The 22,682-nt window shown below is 37.8% G+C and overlaps 2 protein-coding genes across 3 annotated transcripts in view; one reads left to right on the top strand and one right to left on the bottom strand.

Annotated features, from left to right (window-relative positions):
* The window catches only part of MFSD14A (major facilitator superfamily domain containing 14A), a 41,673-nt gene extending 22,115 nt beyond the window's left edge, over positions 1 to 19,558 (top strand). The window contains exons 5-12 of the mRNA XM_053592088.1: positions 1,639 to 1,753; positions 4,396 to 4,614; positions 4,848 to 4,961; positions 5,769 to 5,840; positions 12,460 to 12,572; positions 15,942 to 16,039; positions 16,901 to 17,064; positions 18,179 to 19,558. Of these exons, the coding sequence (XP_053448063.1) occupies positions 1,639 to 1,753; positions 4,396 to 4,614; positions 4,848 to 4,961; positions 5,769 to 5,840; positions 12,460 to 12,572; positions 15,942 to 16,039; positions 16,901 to 17,064; positions 18,179 to 18,385 (1,102 nt within the window). The 3' untranslated portion in view covers positions 18,386 to 19,558. The remainder of the gene's footprint in view (positions 1 to 1,638; positions 1,754 to 4,395; positions 4,615 to 4,847; positions 4,962 to 5,768; positions 5,841 to 12,459; positions 12,573 to 15,941; positions 16,040 to 16,900; positions 17,065 to 18,178) is intronic.
* A 133-nt stretch (positions 19,559 to 19,691) lies between these two features.
* SASS6 (SAS-6 centriolar assembly protein) overlaps positions 19,692 to 22,682 on the bottom strand; it is a 36,970-nt gene continuing 33,979 nt past the window's right edge. For both annotated transcript variants that reach the window (XM_053592081.1, XM_053592082.1), the window contains 2 exons: positions 21,948 to 22,042; positions 19,692 to 21,850 (listed from right to left, as the gene is read on the bottom strand). In XM_053592081.1, the coding sequence (XP_053448056.1) occupies positions 21,744 to 21,850; positions 21,948 to 22,042 (202 nt within the window). In that variant the 3' untranslated portion in view covers positions 19,692 to 21,743. The remainder of the gene's footprint in view (positions 21,851 to 21,947; positions 22,043 to 22,682) is intronic.

The following is a 22,682-nucleotide window of genomic DNA, read 5'->3' on the forward strand; positions in this document are numbered from 1 at the left end:
CCCTGTGGTTCACCTCCTATTGTGAGGACCAGTTCCTAACAGGCCATGGATCGGTACCTGTCTGCAGCTGAGGTTTGATAGGTCTAGACTACTGGTTAACCTGCTTTTAGATTTCATAGCCCAAATTTCAAAACAATATTTGGAGGACTAGATAGGATTGCTAACTAGTTTTCCTTAAATATAGTGTTAAAAATACACAAAGTTTATCATTATTTACATTCAGTAAGAATAGGCTTTGTTATTTATCACTAAAGCCAGAAATAAAAAATCAAGGGAGTTTATTTCTCTACCTATATCAAAAAAGTCTAGAGCTGGTATGGCAGATCCAGGGGACCTAGCTTTTTCTGTCTTGCTGCTCTGCCATTCTCAGTCCTCACCTCGCTGTCCAATTGGCTACTTGAGCTCCAGGCAGCAAGATGGAAGGAGTGGTTAAGGAAACTCGCCATCTTCTTTTAAGGAAGCTTTATAGAATTCCCATCCAACTTCTCCTGTATCTCCTTAGTCAGATATCAGGCTTACACTGTTCCTAGTTAGAAGAGGCTAAGCTCAAGGCCACCTGATTAAAATCAGAATTTTTTTTCACTGGGGAGGTCAGAAAGGAAAGCTGACAGAAAGAGACTAATTATCCCAGGTTGTAGATTTATTCTCTGAGTAATGTTCTTTCTGTTCCACTGAGTATTAATGTTAGTTAATTGTACCTCATGCAGAGGCTGTATTTCCATGGTGTTGTCTGGAAAGGCTCAAGGGTATATATATATGCAGCAGCATCTAGGTTAGATACAACTAACCTAGGTTAGATACAACTCTAAAGACTCTTGATGAAGACTACTCATGGAAAGGAAATCTCATCAGAAGAATCTAGTGAATAAACAAAGAATTTGCTGTGGAAAGTAGTATATTAGAACAATTTTAGTAGCAATAAACTCCTGGTGAAATGATATTTTAAAGTTTACTATGATTAGAAATGATTTTTAAAAACTAAACATCAGAATTATAGTAGAAACTTCTTATTCTTAGGTAGATATTTTGGAATCATATATACCAAAATTATGTTTTGCTTTTTAAAAATATCTTTTGTTCACTCTTTATAGTAACTGTCTCTTCTCAATTTTATGAACACTGAACTCTTAACGTCCAGATTTCTTCTATGCAAAGACTGAGTTGTTTGTTTTGCCAACATTCGAAGAGCTAAAGATAACTTACAGAAAACATCTAGTTTCTATGTATAAGCTCAAAATAAATAGGAAGAAACTTGTTCATCAGTTTTATTTACTGAATTTTGTGTTTTGTGTACTATGGTGGTAGAAAATAGTAATAGATGGATTATAATAGACTTTAATTTATTGCTATTTTTAGTAGAAACAACACCAAAGCCACTTAACAGTTCAACCGTTGGGTAAAAGATTATCCGAATATCTAATCTAATTTTAAGTATTCCTGTATAGTAACTGAATTGCTATTGAAGGGCTGCTTCTGGCCCTATGTTTTCATAATATATGTGGCTTATGATTTCTAGAAGTTAATTCTTGAACTATTGTAGTAAACTGTTCTTACTCTAATTAACTTTTAAAAACGAAGAAAGGTTAAAGTAACAATAATTATTCTAACCATTTCTTTTCAATGATCTTTCATTCTTAGGTGGTACTTTGCTGTTATCTCTGTTTCTGGGGTTTTTGCAGTGACTTTCTCTGTGGTATTTGCATATGTAGCAGATATAACCCAAGAGCACGAAAGAAGTATGGCTTATGGACTGGTATGTGTATTTATTCTGTATTTTTTCTACCTACTGAAAAATACGTTATTTTAAAGTATATTATAAGGTGTCCAAACCTTTGCATTACAAGATTTATTTTTTGCAGAGTGTGTATTTTGTAATAAAATCATCCATTAGACTATATTTAAATTTTTTTTCATTTTACTTAAAAAGGCATGTAAGTTCTAATACTTTGCATTCAGGAACCATTTATATCATGTCAGAATTGAAATTACAATTGAGTATTTGACCTCTTTAGAGCCCTATTTGACAGAATTCTAAAATTAAGAATTACGTAATATTACATGTGTTTAAAAAATAATTACTACAATGCCTAGTCTAAAATACAAGAGGCTTGCGTCTAGCTTGAAGATCAGTGAACCTTTCCTGTGTCCTTGTAGACCATGTACAGTCTCTATCTTCTTGTTTTGCATGCGTATATATGTTTATAACCCTTTAAAAATGTAAGGGCCATTCTTAGCTAGATTTAGGCCACAGAAATGTAGTTTGCCAACTCCCAAACATTATTCCGGTAAACTAAATAATGGCCAATGAATCTATCACCTGTTAAATGTAGCAGTGGAATGGCTGCTGTAGGCACAATAACACACGTCATTCTTAGCCAGAAGCAGGACAGTGATGTGTTTCAGTATAGCTTTATGAAGCTGTGGTTACATACCATACAATTTAACCATTTAGATATGTATAGTTTGGTGAATTTTATAAATTTATACAGTTATGCATCCATCACCATAATCCAGATGTGGGGGTGTGGGATTTTGACTGAAGTAATTGGTTATGCCATAGCCAAAGCTTTGAAATTAACAATTTTCAACCTGGAGATTTTGTGTATTAAACGCATGTTATGGCAATTGACCACTTAGATCTTCTGGAAACAGTATGGATGCAGATAAAAGGGGGATAAGATCTTTGTGGTCCTCTTCTAACCAGAAAAAAATGGCCACCAGGTGAGGAGAATTAGGGAGAAGGGACATGACGTAAAACCCCTGCACCTCTGCCCTTTGCTCACTGCTTTGCAGGAGTGATCTTTGTGAGTGTCCTCAGATACCTCACGGCCTCTCACAGGAAGGGCTAGGGCTCCCCTGTGCAGACCACAGCTAGGGCTGCCATAACAGATGCCATCACAATCCAGTTTTAGAACATTTCTGTCGGCCCAAAGGGTTCCCTTATGCCCGTTTGCCATCCATCCCTATTTCGCCACTCATCCCAGACAGCTGACAGATCTACTTTCTAGAAATTTTATATATTATATAAATGAAATCATATAAAATGTAGTCTTTTATGTCTAGCTTTTCACTTAAGCATAATTTTTTGATATTCATCCATGTTGATACTGTGTGTCAGTGTTTGTTCCTTTTTTTTTTCTTTCAGTTTTTGGCCAGGTTTGAACCCATCACCTCCGGCATGTGGGGCTGGCGCCCTACTCCTTTGAGCCACAGGCACCATCCTATTTGTTTCTTTTTATTTCCATGTAGTGTATTCCAGTGTATGATGTATTCTACATTTTGTTTATCCATTTACAGTTGATGGACATTGGGATTGATAGCTAGATGACTGAGGTTATTAGAATTTTATGTATTTGTTAAAATAATTGACCTTTGAAGGTTGAATTGCTTGTCTTGAGCAAAAACAGCTGCAAATAAGTACTGCTATGGAGTTTAAATTCTCCATCCAAAAGTCAGAAATAGCATAGAAACAATAAAATTCCAACATTAATTTCTCATTATCCTCTACTGGTACTGGACTTGAACTTCTGGCATGTGATCCTTCCACCTCAGCCTTGAGTGACTGGGACTACAGGCAGGCTCCCTTGTGCCTGACTAAGAGTGTGGCTTCTGTCAGGAATTATCTGCTGTCACTTCTACTAATTTGCAGGCCATTTGTCCAGTAGGCCAGATATGTCTGAGGTTAAGAGCATTTCTTTACTTGTGTCCTCCCTACTTCAATCACCCTCTTCACCAGGCTTGATAGACTTCTTCAGAATTTTAGAGATACTCTCAATGTCTGGTATGTGTGATCTTCATTGTCATAAGCCTGCCACCGAAAAAGATCAGCAAATTTAGTTTTGTGCCAGGAAAACTTAATGCTATTATTGATGAGAAGAGAAATTTCAAAAGTCTTCAAGCTTTATTTCATCCTAATATGTGTCAAAATAAATGTTCATTTAGTTTTAATTTTAATATTGGAAGAAATCACAACGAAATTGGATCTCCTCAGAACAGTGGACTTTGGATCCCTTTCACAGAGCAGTACATTAGTGGAGTTACATGACTGGCCGTCAGGGAGGGAGCATTCGACGGTTCCTCAGCTAAACCAGTATTTTTTTCTTTTTTAACATCTGTTTAACCTATGAATTTGTTGATTGGATTTATTGGAACAAAGGGCTCCAAGGTGTAAAAGAAAGTGGGAAGCCACTGTACTGAAAGGTTGTTATGTCTTTCTAAGGCAAGACTTGAATTCTTTTGTTTTCCTGCAAAAGGAGAGTGTGAGAGAAGGTAGGCGGAGGAAAGGGAGAATGCAACAGAAGTTTCTCCTAAGTAAAGATTACTAAAGGAGTTAGGGGGCTGTTAGAAGTAAACAGGTGTCTTGACTAATTTATTTTTACCCTTCATTTGTTTCAGGTTTCAGCAACATTTGCTGCAAGTTTAGTCACTAGTCCTGCAATTGGAGCTTACCTTGGACGAGTGTACGGGGACAGCTTAGTGGTGGTCTTAGCGACAGCAATAGCTTTGCTAGATATTTGTTTTATCCTTGTGGCTGTGCCAGAGTCGTTGCCTGAGAAGATGCGGCCAGCATCGTGGGGAGCTCCCATTTCCTGGGAGCAGGCCGACCCCTTCGCAGTGAGTTGACACTTTCGTTTTCTTGTGATTCAGTGCAACATTACTATTTTGCTCTGGGAAAACATCTTGAAGGATTTTATTTTTTAAAACGTTTTGAATTACTTTTCAAAATAGTTTGGGGGAGAATGAAATAACTAAAAAGGGCAACTGGTCATGTTTGTGTGTGCTGCCAGAAGGAATCTTCTTCAGTGTTTTTGATGTAAAACCTTCTGTCGGTCTTTTTCTTGTTCTAGTCCTTAAAAAAAGTGGGCCAGGATTCCATAGTGCTGCTCATCTGCATCACGGTGTTCCTCTCCTACCTGCCGGAGGCGGGCCAATACTCCAGCTTTTTTTTATACCTCAGACAGGTAAAATCCTATTCTACCACTTTCATAATTTAATGCCATGATAAAAACATTTACTCTTGAGAAAGCTGGAACAGTAGAGACCCTTACACATGGATGCCGTTTTGTAAACAGTCCATTAAACCTAACCTTCTGTTTGGTGCAGCTGATGCTCCTTGTGCATTTCTTATGGGGGATTTTGTACACTAGGATTCTTGGTTTCAATAAAAAAAGGTGCAGTTTTCCCCATCAGTGTACAAGGTTTATCTGTTGCTTATAGAGGTGATGGGATGATTTAATCCATCACTTGCTCCAAACAGTATCTTTCTCCTTGACATAGTAGACTAGGCAGAGATCAAGGCTTTACCAGTGAAAAGCACAAGATGCTACAATATTTATTTGTAAAACGATTCTGAGTGCTTGGTAGCTGTCTCCAACTTTGAATATTCGAATCCAGGGACCTGCCATGTGTAAGTAGGTCCTTTTAGTATATTAAGACTCAAGTTATTTTCTCTAAAGAATTCTTTCTTTATAAATGAGTCACATTTATTATTTCTGGCCCATTTAATGTTAATATACAGAGGGTGCCAAAAAATATGTATACATATTTCAAGAAAGGAAAAAAACTGTATTGAGTTTGTGATTCTCAGCTCACATTCGACTTCTGCAATTACAAGAGGTATATACAAGAGGTTATCACAATTTTAATACAGTTTTTTTCCTTTCTTAAAATGAGTGTACATTTTTCGGCACACTCTGGATAAGTAGTTGCCTTAGTATGCTGTTATACATTTTCATTCATTAATATTACTTTTTCTGGAAACTTTCTAGATAATGAAATTTTCACCAGAAAGTGTTGCAGCATTTATAGCAGTCCTTGGCATTCTTTCCATTATTGCACAGGTGAGTTTCTTTTTCATTTGGAATGATGTTATAGAGGGTGACCCTGGCTGGCCCCTGAAATGGGGCCTTATAGAGTATCATGGTAGAGTCACCAAAGTCAGGAATCCGAGGTTAGTTATTTCAGGAGCCCATTTTTGTTAGGGTAACTAGTATTTTGGGGGTGGACATATATTAATCAATACATGATGTGTAAACCAAAAAGCCAGTTTATTGATGTATGCTAGAGTATACACTTGTATCAAGTTAGAAATTTTATGTCTATTATTAGTCCTTGTTTTGTCAATTTACTCACTGAACAAGTATTATCAGATGCCTGTCATGTGTCAGGCACTAGGTATACAACAGTGAACTTAACTAAATTCCTGCTATTGTAGCATTTACATTCTGGTGGGATAAGACAGAAAAGAAATAAGTTGGTATAAATACATCAGATATAAGGAGAACTACAAAGAAAAGGGGAAAAGTGGACAGAGAGAGTAACTGGAGGCAAAGTGTTATGGGTCAGGGGAAGGTCTTGCTTGATGCAAGGTAACATTTGAGCAGAGACCTAAAGGTATAAGGAACAAGCTGTGGGAATATCTGGAGAAAGAGAATTACACGCATTGAGAACAGAAACAAAACCCCGAGGAGAGACCGAACCTGGTGTGTGTAAGGATAGCAAGGGGACCAGTACGGCACTAGTGGAGTGAACAAGGAGGGGGTGTTAGGAAGTGAAGTCCGAGAGTTAGTGAGGGGCTACGATGGAGAGGGCCCTTGTAGGTCATCGTAAGACCTGTGTAAGATAGAAAGCCATTAGAGGATTTTGAGCAGAGGAATAACTTCAAAGTATGGGTCTTTGGAAGCCCAGATGGTAAATAGTGGTTGTTTGATGAATAAGGTATTAATTAGCATAGGGATATGGCTTTTCTTAGGCAATTTTCTGGCCTCCAAACTATCTCTGACCATAATTCTCTCACATAGGGTCTTTCTCTTTTCTGTGAAAAAGCGTCCCCTTTCTTGCTTATTTGGCTTTGCTGCTTCTATACTTTCTGAAAATGATCTATTCTAAGTTAACCCTTTTACCTACCTTAGATCCAGAGTACTAGATTGCAACTTCCATTGTTCTACTTTAAAGAAAATGGAAGGTAGGGGCTTTTTTTTTTTTTTTGAGACTAAGTCTCAGGCTGTTGCCCTGGGTAGAGTGCCAAGGTGTCATAGCTCACAGCATCCTCCAACTGGGGCTCAAGCAATCCTCTTGCCTCCGTTTTTCTGTATTTAGTAGAGATGGGGTTTTGCTTTTGCTCAGGCTGGTCTTGAAACTCGTGAGCTCAAGCAATCCGCCCTGGCACAACCACATGGTCCACTAGGGATAAGGTCCGTGAGGAACCATTTAGCTTTTGCTGCCTACCTGGAAGCACCAAAGTGCTTGAGATGAAAAGTCACACTGATAACAGAGAAAAAAATGAGTTGGACTTAAAAACCAGGTGAATAGGTGTGTGTACTCTGCATATAAAAATTGATAAACTACATTTTTATGTTGTTAGATCTAAACTACTAAAATATTACAGATATAGACCCCAATGTAGAACGATCTTGTGTTGTCGTTTATGCAGCAGTTCACAGTTGAGAATGACTTGTCCCTCCGTGACCTCTCAAGCCCTGAAAGGCCAGTGTCTTTCTCTCCTTTTCCCAGCAGCACAGAGCTGCTAATAGCTCCCCATTTGTGCCTCTGTTTGTTTCTTACCCTTGTGCCTTTGTTCCTGTTGTATTTTCTATCTCGCTTTTCCCTACCCTAAGTGTGTGTTTTCTGGCTTCCCATACTAACTTGGGCTTATGGCTATCATTGTACAGAATCCACCATAGTACAGATTCTTCCTGTGTTTATTTCTGATGCCCCAGTCGTTTCTGAGCTCTAGTGGACTTGTGAGTAGATTTGGAGGTCAGGTATCATATTCACGTCTGTCCCTCTAGCACCCTACATTGCCTTTAGTCCAGCAGGCACTAAATTAAAGGTTATTGGTTTTTTACGTAATGTTTTAAAAGTCTTAAAAATGAGCAGTAACATTTAGATTTGGGGAAATATTATATGAAATTATAGATATATAGCTTCTCCTCCAAAATGATTAGGTGTGGTAACCCTGGACGGGACCCCCTTCTAGTGGGAGCCAAACAGCTGCTGCCCCATGGGGTCTTTTCTCTGTGGTTTGCTAAGGGCCTCATCACCTGCTGGCACTAGGGGGGTATGTGAGTTCCTAACACTTTCACTAAATAAATGTTTATATAAAGGACATGGATGTAAGGTCTACATATTTTTTCCCCTCAGTATTTCATATAAAGACCTCTATGTGCCCCCAGGCTAATTCCTAAGTTCCTATGTGACACATGCGCTGGATATCTCAGTTTTAACACGGCCACAACTAACATCTGGATTCCATCCCCCCGGTGCTCTTGTTCTCCTTCTGATTATTTGGGCCAGAAACGTCAATATCATTCATGATTCCTTTCTTTCTCTTTAGTCCAACCCCAGTCTATCAAATGATACTTCTGAACTTCTTTAAATTGACTGTCACAGTGTGGTCAACATAAGAAGTTAGGCCTACCGAATGTGGTGTATGTGTGGTCTGTGAAAATTAGGTCAACCTAAGGTGGTCAATGTAGAGAGGTGGTCAGCTACGAAGGTTCTACTGTATTTCCTGAATTGGAGCATTTCTCACGGTCTTCATTACTAGGAACCCAGTCTGAGCCATTGCAGTGGCCTTCCTCTGGTCTCCACTTCATTTTTGCCCCCTTAGAGTTTCATTCTCCACTTGGCAGAGTAATTTTTATAAAATGAAATTTAATCATGCTTCTTTACTGTTTAAACTTACTTTCTGGACAGGCGTAGTAGCTCATGCCTATAATCCCAGCACTTTCTTTCAGTGGTTGAGGCAGCACAGAGTTTGAGACCAACCCTAGCAACATAGCAAGACCCCATCCCCACCTCTGCAAACAATTAGCCAGGTGTGGTGGTGCAAGCTTATATAGTCCTAGCTACTCAGAAGGCTGAGGCAGGAGAATCACTCAAGCACAGGAATATGAGGTTGCAATGAGCTATAATGACACTACTCCACTCTGTACTGGGCAACTTTGTCTCAAAAAAGAAAGAAAAAAAATAAAAAGAAAAGCCTTCCCTGGATCCTGATCAAGCAGCACCTCAGGAAGCATCCTCCTTGTCAGATACACTCATGGCCGTATGTCCTCCCCTAGAAGGCAGCCCGTGTGCTGACCAGTACTTTGACTTTTCTACCATTGTGTCCTCAAACCTGTTTAGACTTAATAGGAACTTGTTGAATATTTGTTGACCCACTGACCAAACTGTGACATCAGGGTAACTGTTAATCAGCTGTGTCATCTTGGTTAAGTCATTTAACCTTTGGGACCCAGTCCTCTCATCTTCAAAATGAAAGTTATATTAAATAAGGGAAGCCGATATTTTTTCTGTCTGGTACACTGTATTGAGTAATTTATTCCATTATTGAGTTGAGAATATTGTAGCATTAAAAATCATGCATGTTTTCCATAAACACTTAAGAACTTAGTAGGTGCTGGGGATACAAAGGTAAGTAAAAGTCCCCACTCTCAAGAAGAAAATCCGTGTTTTCCAGGTAGAATGTCATGTGATTAAGTATCGCTGCCCTTTAGGGCTGGGGGTCACAAGGTGTGGTAGGAGGAGAGTGCAGGAGGGCCACAGAGCAGGCCTGCTGCATTAATTCTGTATGTAGGACACTACCGCAGGAAGGGGAGTTTGGTAATTCCATTTCCAGTTTTAATGACTCATCTCAGGGCCTTAGGAAAATATATTCACATTTTTTCTCAGTTACCACATCTATAAGATAGAAATGGAGCCAGTAATGTACTCCCTCTGAGCCATTTTTATTGAATTGGGATTTATTCTTTGAGAATAGCGTCCCACAGAAGGAAGGATACCAATTTCCAGAAGTGAGTACTTACTGCCTCACTGGGTGGGATGAAGGGCCATGAGTTGAGTGCATTTTATAAGCATTCTTTGGTAATATTCATGATCTATGCTTGAGCGGTGTCAGCTTCGTTAGACCGGCGGGCCTGAAAGGACGCGTGGCCAGTTCATCCTCTCCCACGACCTGGGCCTGGCTGGTCAGGTTCTTCCTCTCCTTGTCTCCTGACTGAAGTGGCAGGTATTTCATCATAGGTGAAAGCTCTACTTTTTAACAGTGCTCCTTCCTCTTGGGTTGCATTTAGCAACAAATGATAAGAACAAATGTTTTCTGCCCTGTGAGTTCCTAGTACCATAAAAAGAATCACGGGCAGCACCTGTGGCTCAGTGAGGAGGGTGGCGGGTTCAAACCCAGCCCCGGCCAAACTGCAACAAAAAATAGCCGGGCGTTGTGGCGGGCGCCTGTAGTCCCAGCTGCTCGGGAGGCTGAGGCAAGAGAATCGCCTAAGCCCAAGAGCTGGAGGTTGCTGTGAGCCGTGTGACGCCACGGCACTCTACCCAAGGCGGTACAGTGAGACTGTTTCTACAAAAAAAAAAAAAGAAGAAGAAGAATAATCACGAGCTTTTTAGATGAAGCTGCTACATTTAGGAATTTTCTTGAAAGTAGTTTCTCAAAAGTTATTTAACTTTGCATTTAGTCCCTTGTCCTTGCCAGGCAATTTGATGCCACAGAGCTTTGGGGACACTCAAGTTTTCTTTTTCATAATTAATTGAAGCCAGTCGAATAATATTCTACAAATAAAATCAAAAGATACTAGAATCCTAATCATTTCTAATCTTTTGGTTATTTTTATAATATTGGTCACAGCCTTCACCCACAAGCCATGGAAAATAAGATATTTACCACTTTAGAAGGAAATTACAAGATCATACAGGTTACATTTGATTGGGGCAATAAAAAGCGAAAGTGTGTAGCATACTTGTCAGAATAGAAAATACTGGCTTAATAGTGAAAGGGCGACCAAATGTTTCTTTCAATTGAAGGTTTTGTTTGGTTAACTGCTGGCTCTGGGTGAGTTCACTCCAGCTGTGGCTGCCAAAGGGTGTAGTTCTACAAGGGAGGCACATCTTAAAGAGAGCTCAATCTGTTACTCACACAAGTTAAGTGAAAAGTATTGAAGAAGAAAGCTAAGAGTCATAATTATTCAAAAATCCTTAAAAGAATCTTCATTTGCTTTTTACTAGCATATTTGTAATTGTTAAGACTGTCTCAGTTTAAAGAATTCTAAACTTACTATATTTCATAATTGAGCTTTAGAATACCGGCTGTCATAAAGTAGTGATTTGCTAAGTTACTTCTTTTTCTACTTTCTGTAGACTAATTTGCAACCTTTATTTTTCCACCAAGACATAGCCTTGCCCTGTCACCCCAGGTAGAGTGCAGTGGTATCATTGTATATAGCTCACTGCAACCTCAGACTCTATGGTCAAGCAATCCTCCTGCCTCATCCTCCCAAGAAGCTGGGACTATAGGAGTGTGCCACAGCATCCAGCTGATTTTTCTTTTCTTTTCTTTTTTTGAGACAAAGCCTCACTCTGTCACCCTGGGTAGAGTGCTGTGGTGTCATAGACCACAACAACCTCAAACTCTTGAGCTCAAGCAATCCCCTTGCCTCAGCTCCTGAGTAGCTGGGACTACCGATGCCTGCCACCATGCCCAGCTCATTTTTCTATTTTTAGTAGAGACAGGGTCTTGCTCTTACTCAGACTGGTCTCCAACTCCTGAGCTTAGGCAATCCATTTGCCTCAGCCTCCCAGAGTGCTAGGATTTATAAGCATGAGCCACCACACCTGGCCTTACACATTTTCTTATATAGTATATTTAAAACTATTTAGAGTAGCAAAAAATATTATCTAATGTCCTCAAATCATTGCTGAATTTCTCACAAGAAAACCTATGCACTCATAATATTGTTTTATTAAATGCTTACTATGTGTTAGGCCCAATGGTAAGTAAGCAGTTTATATATGTCATTTAATTCACATGACAAGGTTTTTAAATAGGTGGTATTATCCTAAAAGTTAGGCTCAGAGTGAAGTGACTTGCCCAGGCCACACACTTAGAGCCAAGGTTGTGATCCAGGCCATTTTTCCAAAGTCTGTACTCTTACTGATTCTGTTATATGACTCCCAAATCATACTTATTAAATTTTGATTTACTGTTTATAAAAGCTTCATGGTCTCAACAGTAGATTAAGTAAATAATATCTGGATTATCATTGTACTACTTCAGTTTGTCTTTATTGGTGGGGGGATAAGCATTTTGGAGTAACTCAAGCCTAAAAACTTCTTTAAAGCTATATGATAGGGATCTCCAAATCATGAGTTAGAACCTTGTGACTACCATTTTCAACTTCTGGTTTAAATGGTCCTAGTAGAAATGTTCTGAATAGAAAGTTTTGTCTTCAGTTTTCTTTCTTAGTCTGGATCTGTATCAGCAGAGAGATCTTTCTTTCATCTGCTTATATCACCTGGACCAATGATCTCAGATATATTCAGGCAATTATTAAAAGTCAAATTGTAGGAAAATGGTAATAATAATCTTTTTATATTAGAAATTTTAAAAAGTCACCAAACATTTTCTTTTTATTCTGATAAACCATTTTGGGTTTGTTTTCTTTTTTCCAGACAATAGTCTTGAGTTTACTTATGAGGTCAATTGGAAATAAGAACACCATTTTACTAGGTCTGGGATTTCAGATACTGCAGCTGGCATGGTATGGCTTTGGTTCAGAACCTTGGTAGGTATAAATATCTTAATATCATTTTCTTACTTTTGGCATTAATCTTTTCGTTTTTCTTTGCTTTACCTAGGGCATAGACCAGTGTTTTTCAACCTTTTTATCTCACAATACTCTTAAACCTATAAACTTCCACAGCACATTTAAGTTATATTCATCAAAAACAGGAGTAAAGAATATACTTACTATGCTTTGAACTCCTTTTGAAAATAACCTAATCTTTAAAAATGTTCACAGCATACTGGTTGAGCGGACTTCAGTTGTCTCTTGCTAGAATCTCCCACCTGTGTATGTATGTATTCTAGAATGTCTTAAGGGTAGAAAGGTGACCTTTTATAGCTAAGTGACAGGCTGAATTTCTGCATGAGATTATAGAGCTTTTAACTCTCTAACAAGCATTTAATCTAGATCAGTTCGTCACTAGGAAAAAGTATGTAATCCCATAGCAACAAGGCCCTGAAAGTTGGGGCGCCGCCTGTGGCTCAAGGAGTAGGGCGCCGGTCCCATATGCCGGAGGTGGCGGGTTCAAACCCAGCCCCAGCCAAAAACCACAAAAAAAAAAAAAAAAAGGCCCTGAAAGTTAGTATTATTTACGTTTGGTTTTCTAATTAGAAAAAAATAAGTTATGTAACACCAGTGATCATTACTGACTGCAAAACAGAAGTGAAAGAAGTACAGCTGTTTTGGTCCCAGCTTCATGCTCTGTCTCAGCTTTTTTTGCCAGTCTGGTTTCTTGCAGGCAGCTGATGGTAAGAGTACTGCTGACTTCAGGCTGCCCACGTACTTGTGCTTAAGTATTACGGATTGAACGCCACTGTTTGCACAAATGTTTCAAACAAGTGACCCCTTCATCTGTGTTTGGACTTAGAGGTGCATAAGCATCAGGTGTGGGTTTTGATGGATGATTTTCTAGTCTAGCTTTTAAGAGAGGTGCTCACAATTTAAATCTTCTAAAACATTTCCTTTTTTCTATTGTTGGGGATTCATTGAGGGTACAAGAAACCATGTGACACTGATCGCATTTGTTAGGTGAGGTCCCTCTTGCAATTGTGTCTTTCCCCCAAAAGGTGTGTCACACACCAAGACCCCCACCTCCCCTCCTTCCTTCCCTCTGCTTTTCCCTTTTCCCACCCCCCTTCCCTCTCTTTGCTCTTCCTTTCCCCACCTCCCGTTCTCCTTCCCTCTCTCTACTCTTCCTTTTCCCACCCCACTTCCTCCTTCTCTCTCTCTCTCCCCTTCCCCCACCCCAACTGTGTACTAGGTCATTAATTGTCCTCATATCAAAATTGAGTACATAGGATTCTTGCTTCCCCATTCTTGTGATGCTTTACTAAGAATAATGTCTTCCACGTCCATCCAGGTTAATACAAAGGCTGTAAAGTCTCCATTTTTAATGGCTGAATAGTATTCCATGGTGTACATATACCACAGCTTGTTAATCCATTCCTGGGGTGGGTGGGCATTTAGGCTGTTTCCACATTTTGGCGATTGTAAATTGAGCTGCAATGAACAGTCTAGTGCAAATGTCCTTATGATAAAAGGATTTTTCCCTTCTGGGTAGATGCCCAGTAATGGGATTGTCGGGTCAAATGGGAGGTCTAGGTTGAGTTCTTTGAGGGTTCTCCATACTTCCTCCCAAAAAGGTTGTATTAGTTTGCAGTCCCACCAGCAGTGTAAAAATGTTCCTTTCTCTCCACATCCACACCTAATACATTTCTTTTAAACATCAAGCCCAGGAGCATACAAGTTACTCACTATTTACAATTTAGGAATTAGATCAAATCAGCAATAGCTTCACACTGAAAAACAAGTCCATAGCAGCCTTTCTGGGAGACTTACTGGCTTCATGTTTGGAAATATTTGATGAGGTTTCTTTATCTGTACTGTACATTATAATCTTCAACATAGCAGGTCCGACAATTAAGTTCACAAACTCATGCTGAGTATCACCACGGTCACCACTGAAGTGCTCCCCTAGCATGAACACCAGCACCTAGTGCACTCTTTAAAGCGATTTTGGAACTTTCCGGAATGGCTATCAAAACTATCGTATTTACCCTTGATGTGCTGAATGTCATCAAAATGTCTTCCTTTCAGATAAGGGAAATACCCTTATCTTTGGGTAAGGAAAAGTCTTTGGGGGCCAGGTCCTGTGAGTAAGGTGGGTGTTCCAATAGTTATTTGTTCACTGGCTAAAAACTCCCTCACAGACAGTGCTGTGTGAGCTGGTGCATTGTCCTGATGGGAGAACCATGAGTCGGTGAACCATGAGTTCAGTGAAGATTTTCCTGTTTATCTATCAATGTTTACTTGGTCTGCTGTGCTTCTCTCAGTCAATGATTTTGACACGTTTTTTTTTTCTTTTTCTTCACGATTTTTTTTTTTTTTTTTTTGTACAGACAAGAGTCTCAGTTTATCGCCCTTGGTAGAGCACTGTGGCACCACACAGCTCACAGCAACCTCCAACTCCTGGGCTTAGGCGATTCTCTTGCCTCAGCCTCCCAAGTAGCTGGGACCACAGGCGCCTGCCATAACAGCCCACTATTTTTTTTGTTGCAGTTTGGCCGAGGCTGGGTGTGAACCTGCCACCCTCAGTATATGGAGCTGGCGCCCTACCCACTGAGCCACAGACACCACTCCAGTTCAGTGAATTTTTGCAATGTTTTTGTTAGTTCTGTTCATTACTAGCTACTCTGACCTCTCTTTATCAGTGATATTTTTTCTCCCCTCAGAAAAAGTTTCATCCCTTTGTACACTGCTGTTTTCTTCATGGCATTATTCCCATAAACTGAGACTAACATGTCCCTGATTTCACATCCACTCTTGCCAGGTTTAACAAGGAATTTACGAATGTTTGCTCGTTGTTCTAATTCAAGCTCCAATACTGTGATAGCACACAAAAACACTCAAAAATAAACGTACACCACTCAGCAAGACCCCAACACATGCTGACATGAAAACAGCTGTGAGACACTGACAAACTAAGGTGATGAAACCTCTCCAAGTTGTTGTTCAGTGCTGCCAGAGCAAACGCAGTGGCAGGTTCACAGACTTACTTGTCAGACCTCGTAATCTCTGGACTTTCTGAAGAAGTAAAACCCAACACGTTTGGTAGTTTGAACATGATATCCTAGTTTTATATTGGAATCTCACACCCCTCTTGTGACTAAGTGGTTGTTTCTGTTGGGGTTAGACTTTTAAGTAACTTGCCCAGAGTCACCTAGTAGGAAAGGAAGAGAGCACGTACAGTTCTCCTTTTCCTGTACCTCAGCCATTTCACAGCAGGAGCTCTGTGTGTTTAAGTATGTGGCTTGCAGAGACAGTGGAGAGGAAGAGTTGCATTACCTTTGCTTGCTGCTCTGATTGCAGGATGATGTGGGCAGCTGGAGCAGTAGCAGCCATGTCTAGCATCACCTTCCCAGCGGTCAGTGCGCTCGTCTCGCGGACCGCCGATGCTGACCAACAGGGTGAGTCGGTGGGAACCAGTGACTATTACTCAGAAGCACAGAACAGTCTAACCCTATGTTCTCTATTTCCTAAGTGCCGAAATGTAAGTATCTTACACTGAATTTAAAAATTTCAGTGTAAATAGGAAAAGCAGATCCTTAGATAGAAATATATTCCCTTGCCTCTTACTCTGAATATGTGGCCCTGTTCATTCTTTTGTTAGAACATAACAACATAGCAAGATCCACTATCTCTAATTTTTGTAGAATCTTAAGGTTTTAGTTATCTAAAGATTTACAACATAGCAAACATATCTTTATTGTCTTGTGCTTCTGTGGTGGGAACCACCACATTTAATTCTTAAGATGAGGAATAATTCTTTGAAAAGCTAATTTTTTATCTAGTCATGAGGGGAAAAAAGATGTTGCAAAAGAGTGGCAGTGGTTGATAAATGAGGAAGGAAAGGCCTCTGGTCAAAGCAAATAGCATTTTAAATTAGAAGATCTTAGATAAACAAAAATCAAACAAACTATAAAATGGGTTTATATTTGACTAAAAGTAGTAATAGCTACTCAGGGACAGAGTTTTTAACATTTGTACTTGGGCACTCATGACTACTTTTTAGCTAGGGACATTCTGAAGGCTGTCTCCAGGGAAGTAAAGTACTTTTGCCCCGCTTGTTTCTGCGTTAGACCTTTGAGCTCATGTGTGTGTTGGCAGCTTACTACACTTTGTAAAGCCAATGGCTCCTAAGTTTTTAATAGAACTTCTGTAAATTACTAGTGTCTGATAAATGCCTTGGTTTTAGATCAAATGATTTCATATTTGTGCTTGTTCTAGGGTAAGGAAAAAATAAGTGTTAATTTGTTTAAACGATTTAGGTGTTGTTCAAGGAATGATAACAGGAATTCGAGGATTATGCAATGGTCTGGGACCAGCCCTCTATGGATTCATCTTCTACATATTTCACGTAGAACTGAAAGAACTGCCAATAACAGGAACGGACCTGGGAACAAACACAAGCCCGCAGCACCACTTTGAACAGGTAATTGTTCATTCACATGACAAAACGTATAGTTTGGCTGGATTAAAAGATGATTTTTCTGGTCACAAAGACTTTTATGTGAGATTCTTATTAATATTATAGATTGAATAAAACGTTTAAAAACCGAAGTGTAAGGAACACATTCTCCTGTATACCTTCGTGAAATTGGCTATATGTGCTTCTTCATTAAGAAGGAAAAATTATTTAAAATATCTACTTTGTGAAATCACACCTAAATGGCATGTGTAAGAGCCATTTCTCTATAACCCTGCTTGTCTTTTGTCTGAGACTTTTTTTTTTTTTTTTGGCCGGGGCTAGGTTTGAACCTGCCACCTCTGGCATATGGGACCGGCGCACTACTCCTTGAGCCACAGGCGCCGCCCTTGTCTGAGACTTTTGTAATGGTACAGTTCCCTATATTAAGCTTGTGCTGTATGAAAAGTCAGTCAGGTGCTGGCCAGTATCTTTGTTCACTTGTTTGCTCAACTTCCCTCCTTACAAATGAAAATATTAATGCCAGACAACATTGATCATTTTAACCAATACAAACAGGTCATCATTTTGCTGGCTTATTTAACAGAGTTCCACACTAATCTTCCAACCAGCTAAGACTACTTTTAAATAAAAAAGAAAAAAAAAAAACACAGTATTTGTTTGTGGGCTACCCTCAAGTAAAACTGGCAGGGCAAGTTTTTGCTAAGAATAAATGAACATAATTTTGAGCTGAAACAAAGGTCTATTTCTTGTCATGGTAAACTGTATTTTTCTCACCTTCAGTCACTTAATATAATTACCTTTTTGAAACAAAGAAAATTATGATTCTGCTATTGTAGCCAATATTGTATGCTACTTGATTTTACTTTTTAGTTCTGCCTATAAATATTATCCTCTGGGACTAAGTGAAAGCTTTTGTCTATGTTCAGATTTTGTGCTGAAAAGTGACAATATATTTTTGTATAGGCTGTTTTGCCAGTTGTTACACCCAGAATTTTATATCGAGAGTATCAGAATGTCCCTTTAATTCAGAGTAATCAGTTATTACTAAAAGATAAGCAGTTTCTTCTTATGAATAAATTTTTTGTGCAAAAATCCTAATTATTTTATTTTTCCTCAGAATTCCATCATCCCTGGTCCCCCTTTCCTATTTGGAGCCTGTTCGGTACTGCTGGCTCTGCTTGTTGCCTTGTTTATTCCAGAACATACCAATTTAAGTTTAAGGTCCAGCAGCTGGAGAAAGCACTGTGGCAGTCACAGCCACCCTCACAGTACACAAGCACCAGGAGAGGCCAAAGAACCTTTACTCCAGGACACAAACGTGTGACGACAAAATCAGGAAGATTTTTCTATCAGCACCCAGGTCTTAGTTTTCACCTCTCGTCCCGGATGTACATTCCATTTCCATCCACAGTGTACTTACGGTTGTCTTAAGAAGTGTATCTGTATGAACTCCGTGGGAACTAAAGAAGGTGGGAAACTAAGGAATGAACCGGACAGTTTCCAAAGATGTTACAATTTCTTTTGAAAAGAAACTTTTTGTTTATTAGCACCAGTTTCTTGCCACTAAGCTGTTTGTTTTATTATACATCCTTTAATTAAAAACTATATATGTAACTTCTTAGATATTAGCAAATGTCTCTGCTACCATTTCCTTAAGGTGTTGAGCTTTAACTCTATTTATGCTGACCCTCAGTGAGACAGTAGGTAGTATGGTTGTGGACTTGTTTGTTTTAACAATGTAAAATCCTGAGTCAGATTTTAATATTATAAAATCTTGGGTCAAATAATTCAAAGCCTTAATGCAGATGCACAAAAATAAAAGAAATGGTAAATGAATTGTTTGCGTTAAAAAAAAAAAAACTAAGAAAATTGTACTAAATCTGAATCATGTTTCAAGCTTGTTTGCAGTAATTTTATTTTAAACATTCACGACCGTTTTTTGAAGTGAAAAAATACAGCCATTTAGAATTTCAATTGGGGTGTTCAGAGCCCATAAACCTAAATGTCGGCTCAAATTTGTTCTCCATATACTTCTTATACCACTATTCTTTTAATGTTTGCATAATCATAAGAACCTCAACACTTGAATACATATTCTAAAAATTATATAGTAAAGCTGGTAGCCTTGAAAATGTCAATGTGATATCTATATGTAGATAAATATATATAGTGGCCTTTCAGGACTGTCACAGTAACACTTTATTTACAGAGCTAGTGTTTGTCCTAAATTTTCAGGACCCTAGAGGAGAGCTTTATACAATTACTGATGTGAATTTCTCTAAAGTGTATATTTTTGTGTCCAGTTATATTATTTAAAAAAGTGTTACTTTGTAAAAATTGTACATAAAGTATTGTATAGTTTACACTGTTTTCATCTTGTGTGTGGTTATTGCTTAATGCTTTTTAAATTTGGAACACTCACTATGGTTAAATAAGGTCTTAAAAGAAATGTAAATATTCAATTAATAAAATTAAATATTTTAATGATTTTTTTTTTTTTTTTAAGTCTTGATCTGTGAATCCCAACAGGGCCTGTTTTGGCTTTGTTACCAATAAGCATTTGTTTTTACAGTGACAAAGGTTTATTCCTTCTTTCTTTGAATCCAATTCTTCTCCCTCACTAAAACCATGGTATGTAAGTTAACCAGAAGTACTTGATTGTTTAAGCATAGATGTTGCCATCAATCGTATTTCTTTTATATACTTTTTATGTGTCATATTCCAAAAGTAAATTTTAATACTTTATTACAAAGCCCCCAGTTTATAGAAATAACATTAAATGCAACATTTTGATTATTAACACATGTACATTTTACACTGCAAAACAATTTCAAATAAAGGTTTAAGAGGTAGAACAAAGAATACTTGAAAGGCCTGTGTATATATACATTTAATACAAAAGAAGCCTTCAGCAAGCTGGTATCAGAATCATATTCATCCTATTTTCAGAAATTTAATTTTCCATGTGTATATATGGAAAGGGATATGTGTATTTTAAAAAAGAGCTATCTATATGTCATGTATTCCATCCAAACCTGTCATAAAGTGTTACACATATTACACAGTATTTATAACAAACCAGATTCCAATATCAAGAAGCTTCTTTCCAGAACAGTAAGTGCTTTCAAGTAATTCTAAGTAGTCTTACTTTACTAATATAGTCTATCTAAATGAGGGAGGGAGAGTCATTGCCTCACAGTAGTAACTGAATTTTCAGATGAGATCCCTAGTTCGAGACAGTTTTGAATTATCAGCAATTTTATTTATTTTATTTATTTTTTGTTGCAGTTTTTGGCCGGGGCCAGGTTTGAACCAGCCACTTCCAGTATATAGGGCTGGCACCCTATTTGTTGAGCCACAGGTGCCGCCCAATTATCAGCAATTTTAAAGAATAAGACTCAGATAGTGGCTTCATAAAAAAATGTTAGCAAAGATTCTTTGTCTTACCATGGAACCCAGTTAGTATGTCATTAATGTCTCAAAATGTCTTTTTCCTTAACTGTAATAAAGTACTTGAATATAATTTTTAAATTAACACATGAACATCAACAAAATTTGATTTGGAGCATATAAGAGAAAGCTACTGGGTATCTGGGTGGTTGTCGGTAAGAAAACAGGGCTCCATGATTCTGGGTGTTTTTTTTTTAAATCACCTAATTTTTCCAAGAAATAATTTTCTGTTGCAGTTTGGCCGGGGCTGGGTTTGAACCCGCCACCCTCGGCATATGGGGCCGGCGCCCTCCAAGAAATAATTTTCTTTAAACTTTTACTTATAAGGACAAAAAGAAAATTGTAACTTCTAAGAGTTATTTGTTTTGCCTACTTTATTAACTAACATTAAAATCAACCAAAGATTTGATATAAAAACTTACATTGAAAATTCATGATGCTCTTAAAGATTTTATATTTTGCTAATTTTTAAAATTAAATTCCACTGATACAGATTTAACTGCATTACTAATAAAAATCTAAATTGAGAAAAACTGGGTAAGTGAAAACTTTTCAGGAAGCACTAAAATCTTTTCAGCTAATCTGGTCATATAAATACACTGTCCAAATTATTTTTACAAATATATCGAATTTATTTAATAGATTGATTCAATAACTATTTCAAAGAAAATACTCATTTACTTGCTGTTCAGGCTTAATTCATTTCTGTCATTTAAGGTAAATTTAGGACTTCTTCCTTTAATGTAAATGTCATTAATATATAAGATGTCTTAGAAGAATCCCTTTCCCTCATAATTTCAGGTGGCAACTTTTACCAATGAAAATGAATTATTAGCATTCTTTGGTTTCACACTATTAACATTACATTCTGAGCAGGTTTTAATTTACTCAGATTTTCAATATGATTAGGGTATCCCTTATAAGGGTCAACTCTTCCCTTAGAACTGAATCTCTAAGGGTTATTAGCTTAATAAAATTCATACTATTATATATAAAACACCATTTTGACAAACCAAAAGTCATTTACTCAGAATCTTTACCAATCCCTGAGTACAAATTTGCTCCTACAAACACTTGCCATAAATGACAGCAGTGCTTTAAATAGAGAATCCAAACAATCTAACAGTTGTTGAAGTAAAATCTGATACTTGTTCAGGATTTGATTTCTGTTAACATTTTTAAACCACCCGAGTTTCTAAAATCTCAATGAAAAGTAAACCATGACACTAGAATTAACTGTTTGGTAACTGCCCAGGGAAATACGCTGAAGACATGGAGGGGAGCACTGTGGGTTTGGAGGCTGTCGACAGTGCTCCCAGAGTGCCCTCCTTCTGATGGTCTGCAAAGGAGGACACAAAAAAGACCAGAACTTAGGCTTTGTTTATACTTCTAAGTAAACCACAATGTACAAACCCAATTTAGAAATGCCTTCTCACCTGAATTACTAAACAGATTCTGGCTGAGTCCGCGTAAAGGAATGCTATCTTCCCTTTTCTTCAGGTATTTGGATTCCAGCCCTAAATTTTCACCACTTAAAAGGAAAATAACTTAATTAATAAGAGCAAGTCTTACACTTAGTTAATTTTGAAGTATATGCATATACTATGTATAAGATAAGTTACATTTATACCTTAACTCTGTTCAGATCAGATTCTTCACTGGTTTCCTAAGCAAATAATTTACCTATATTTAAATCAGAAAGTGTCCTGCTCAGTAGATAGTAAATTATAACAAGTTAAACATTCTAAGAGCTGAGACTTTAAGGACTGTGGAAGAAATGAAAATTTTATAAATACTATAAAATTTTAAATAGTGCAGAAGTGATAACATAAGAAAAATATATATGTGCATGCATTGAGAATATCACTAATTTCTATCTCATTCAGTAAAATGAATAAGATTTATTTTTTCTTTAACCAAAAGCTCTTCAAAATTTGGTAATGCTTTAAAGTAATCATTGTCAAATATTAATACACATTATGCAATAATGAACTCTGAGCAGATGAATAAAGGGTGAAATTTTGGAAAACAAAAATGGGATATCTATTTTTCTCCAACCACTGCATTCCTTCTTTCTCCATCCGTTCAGTGTTAAGTTTCCCTGGTAGTACACTTGTAATATGAAGTAAAAAGGTCTTGCAAAACAAAGACAGTATATCCTTAAAATTAAA

The sequence above is a fragment of the Nycticebus coucang genome, chromosome 5, assembly GCF_027406575.1.
Source record: "Nycticebus coucang isolate mNycCou1 chromosome 5, mNycCou1.pri, whole genome shotgun sequence".
NCBI lineage: Eukaryota > Metazoa > Chordata > Mammalia > Primates > Lorisidae > Nycticebus > Nycticebus coucang.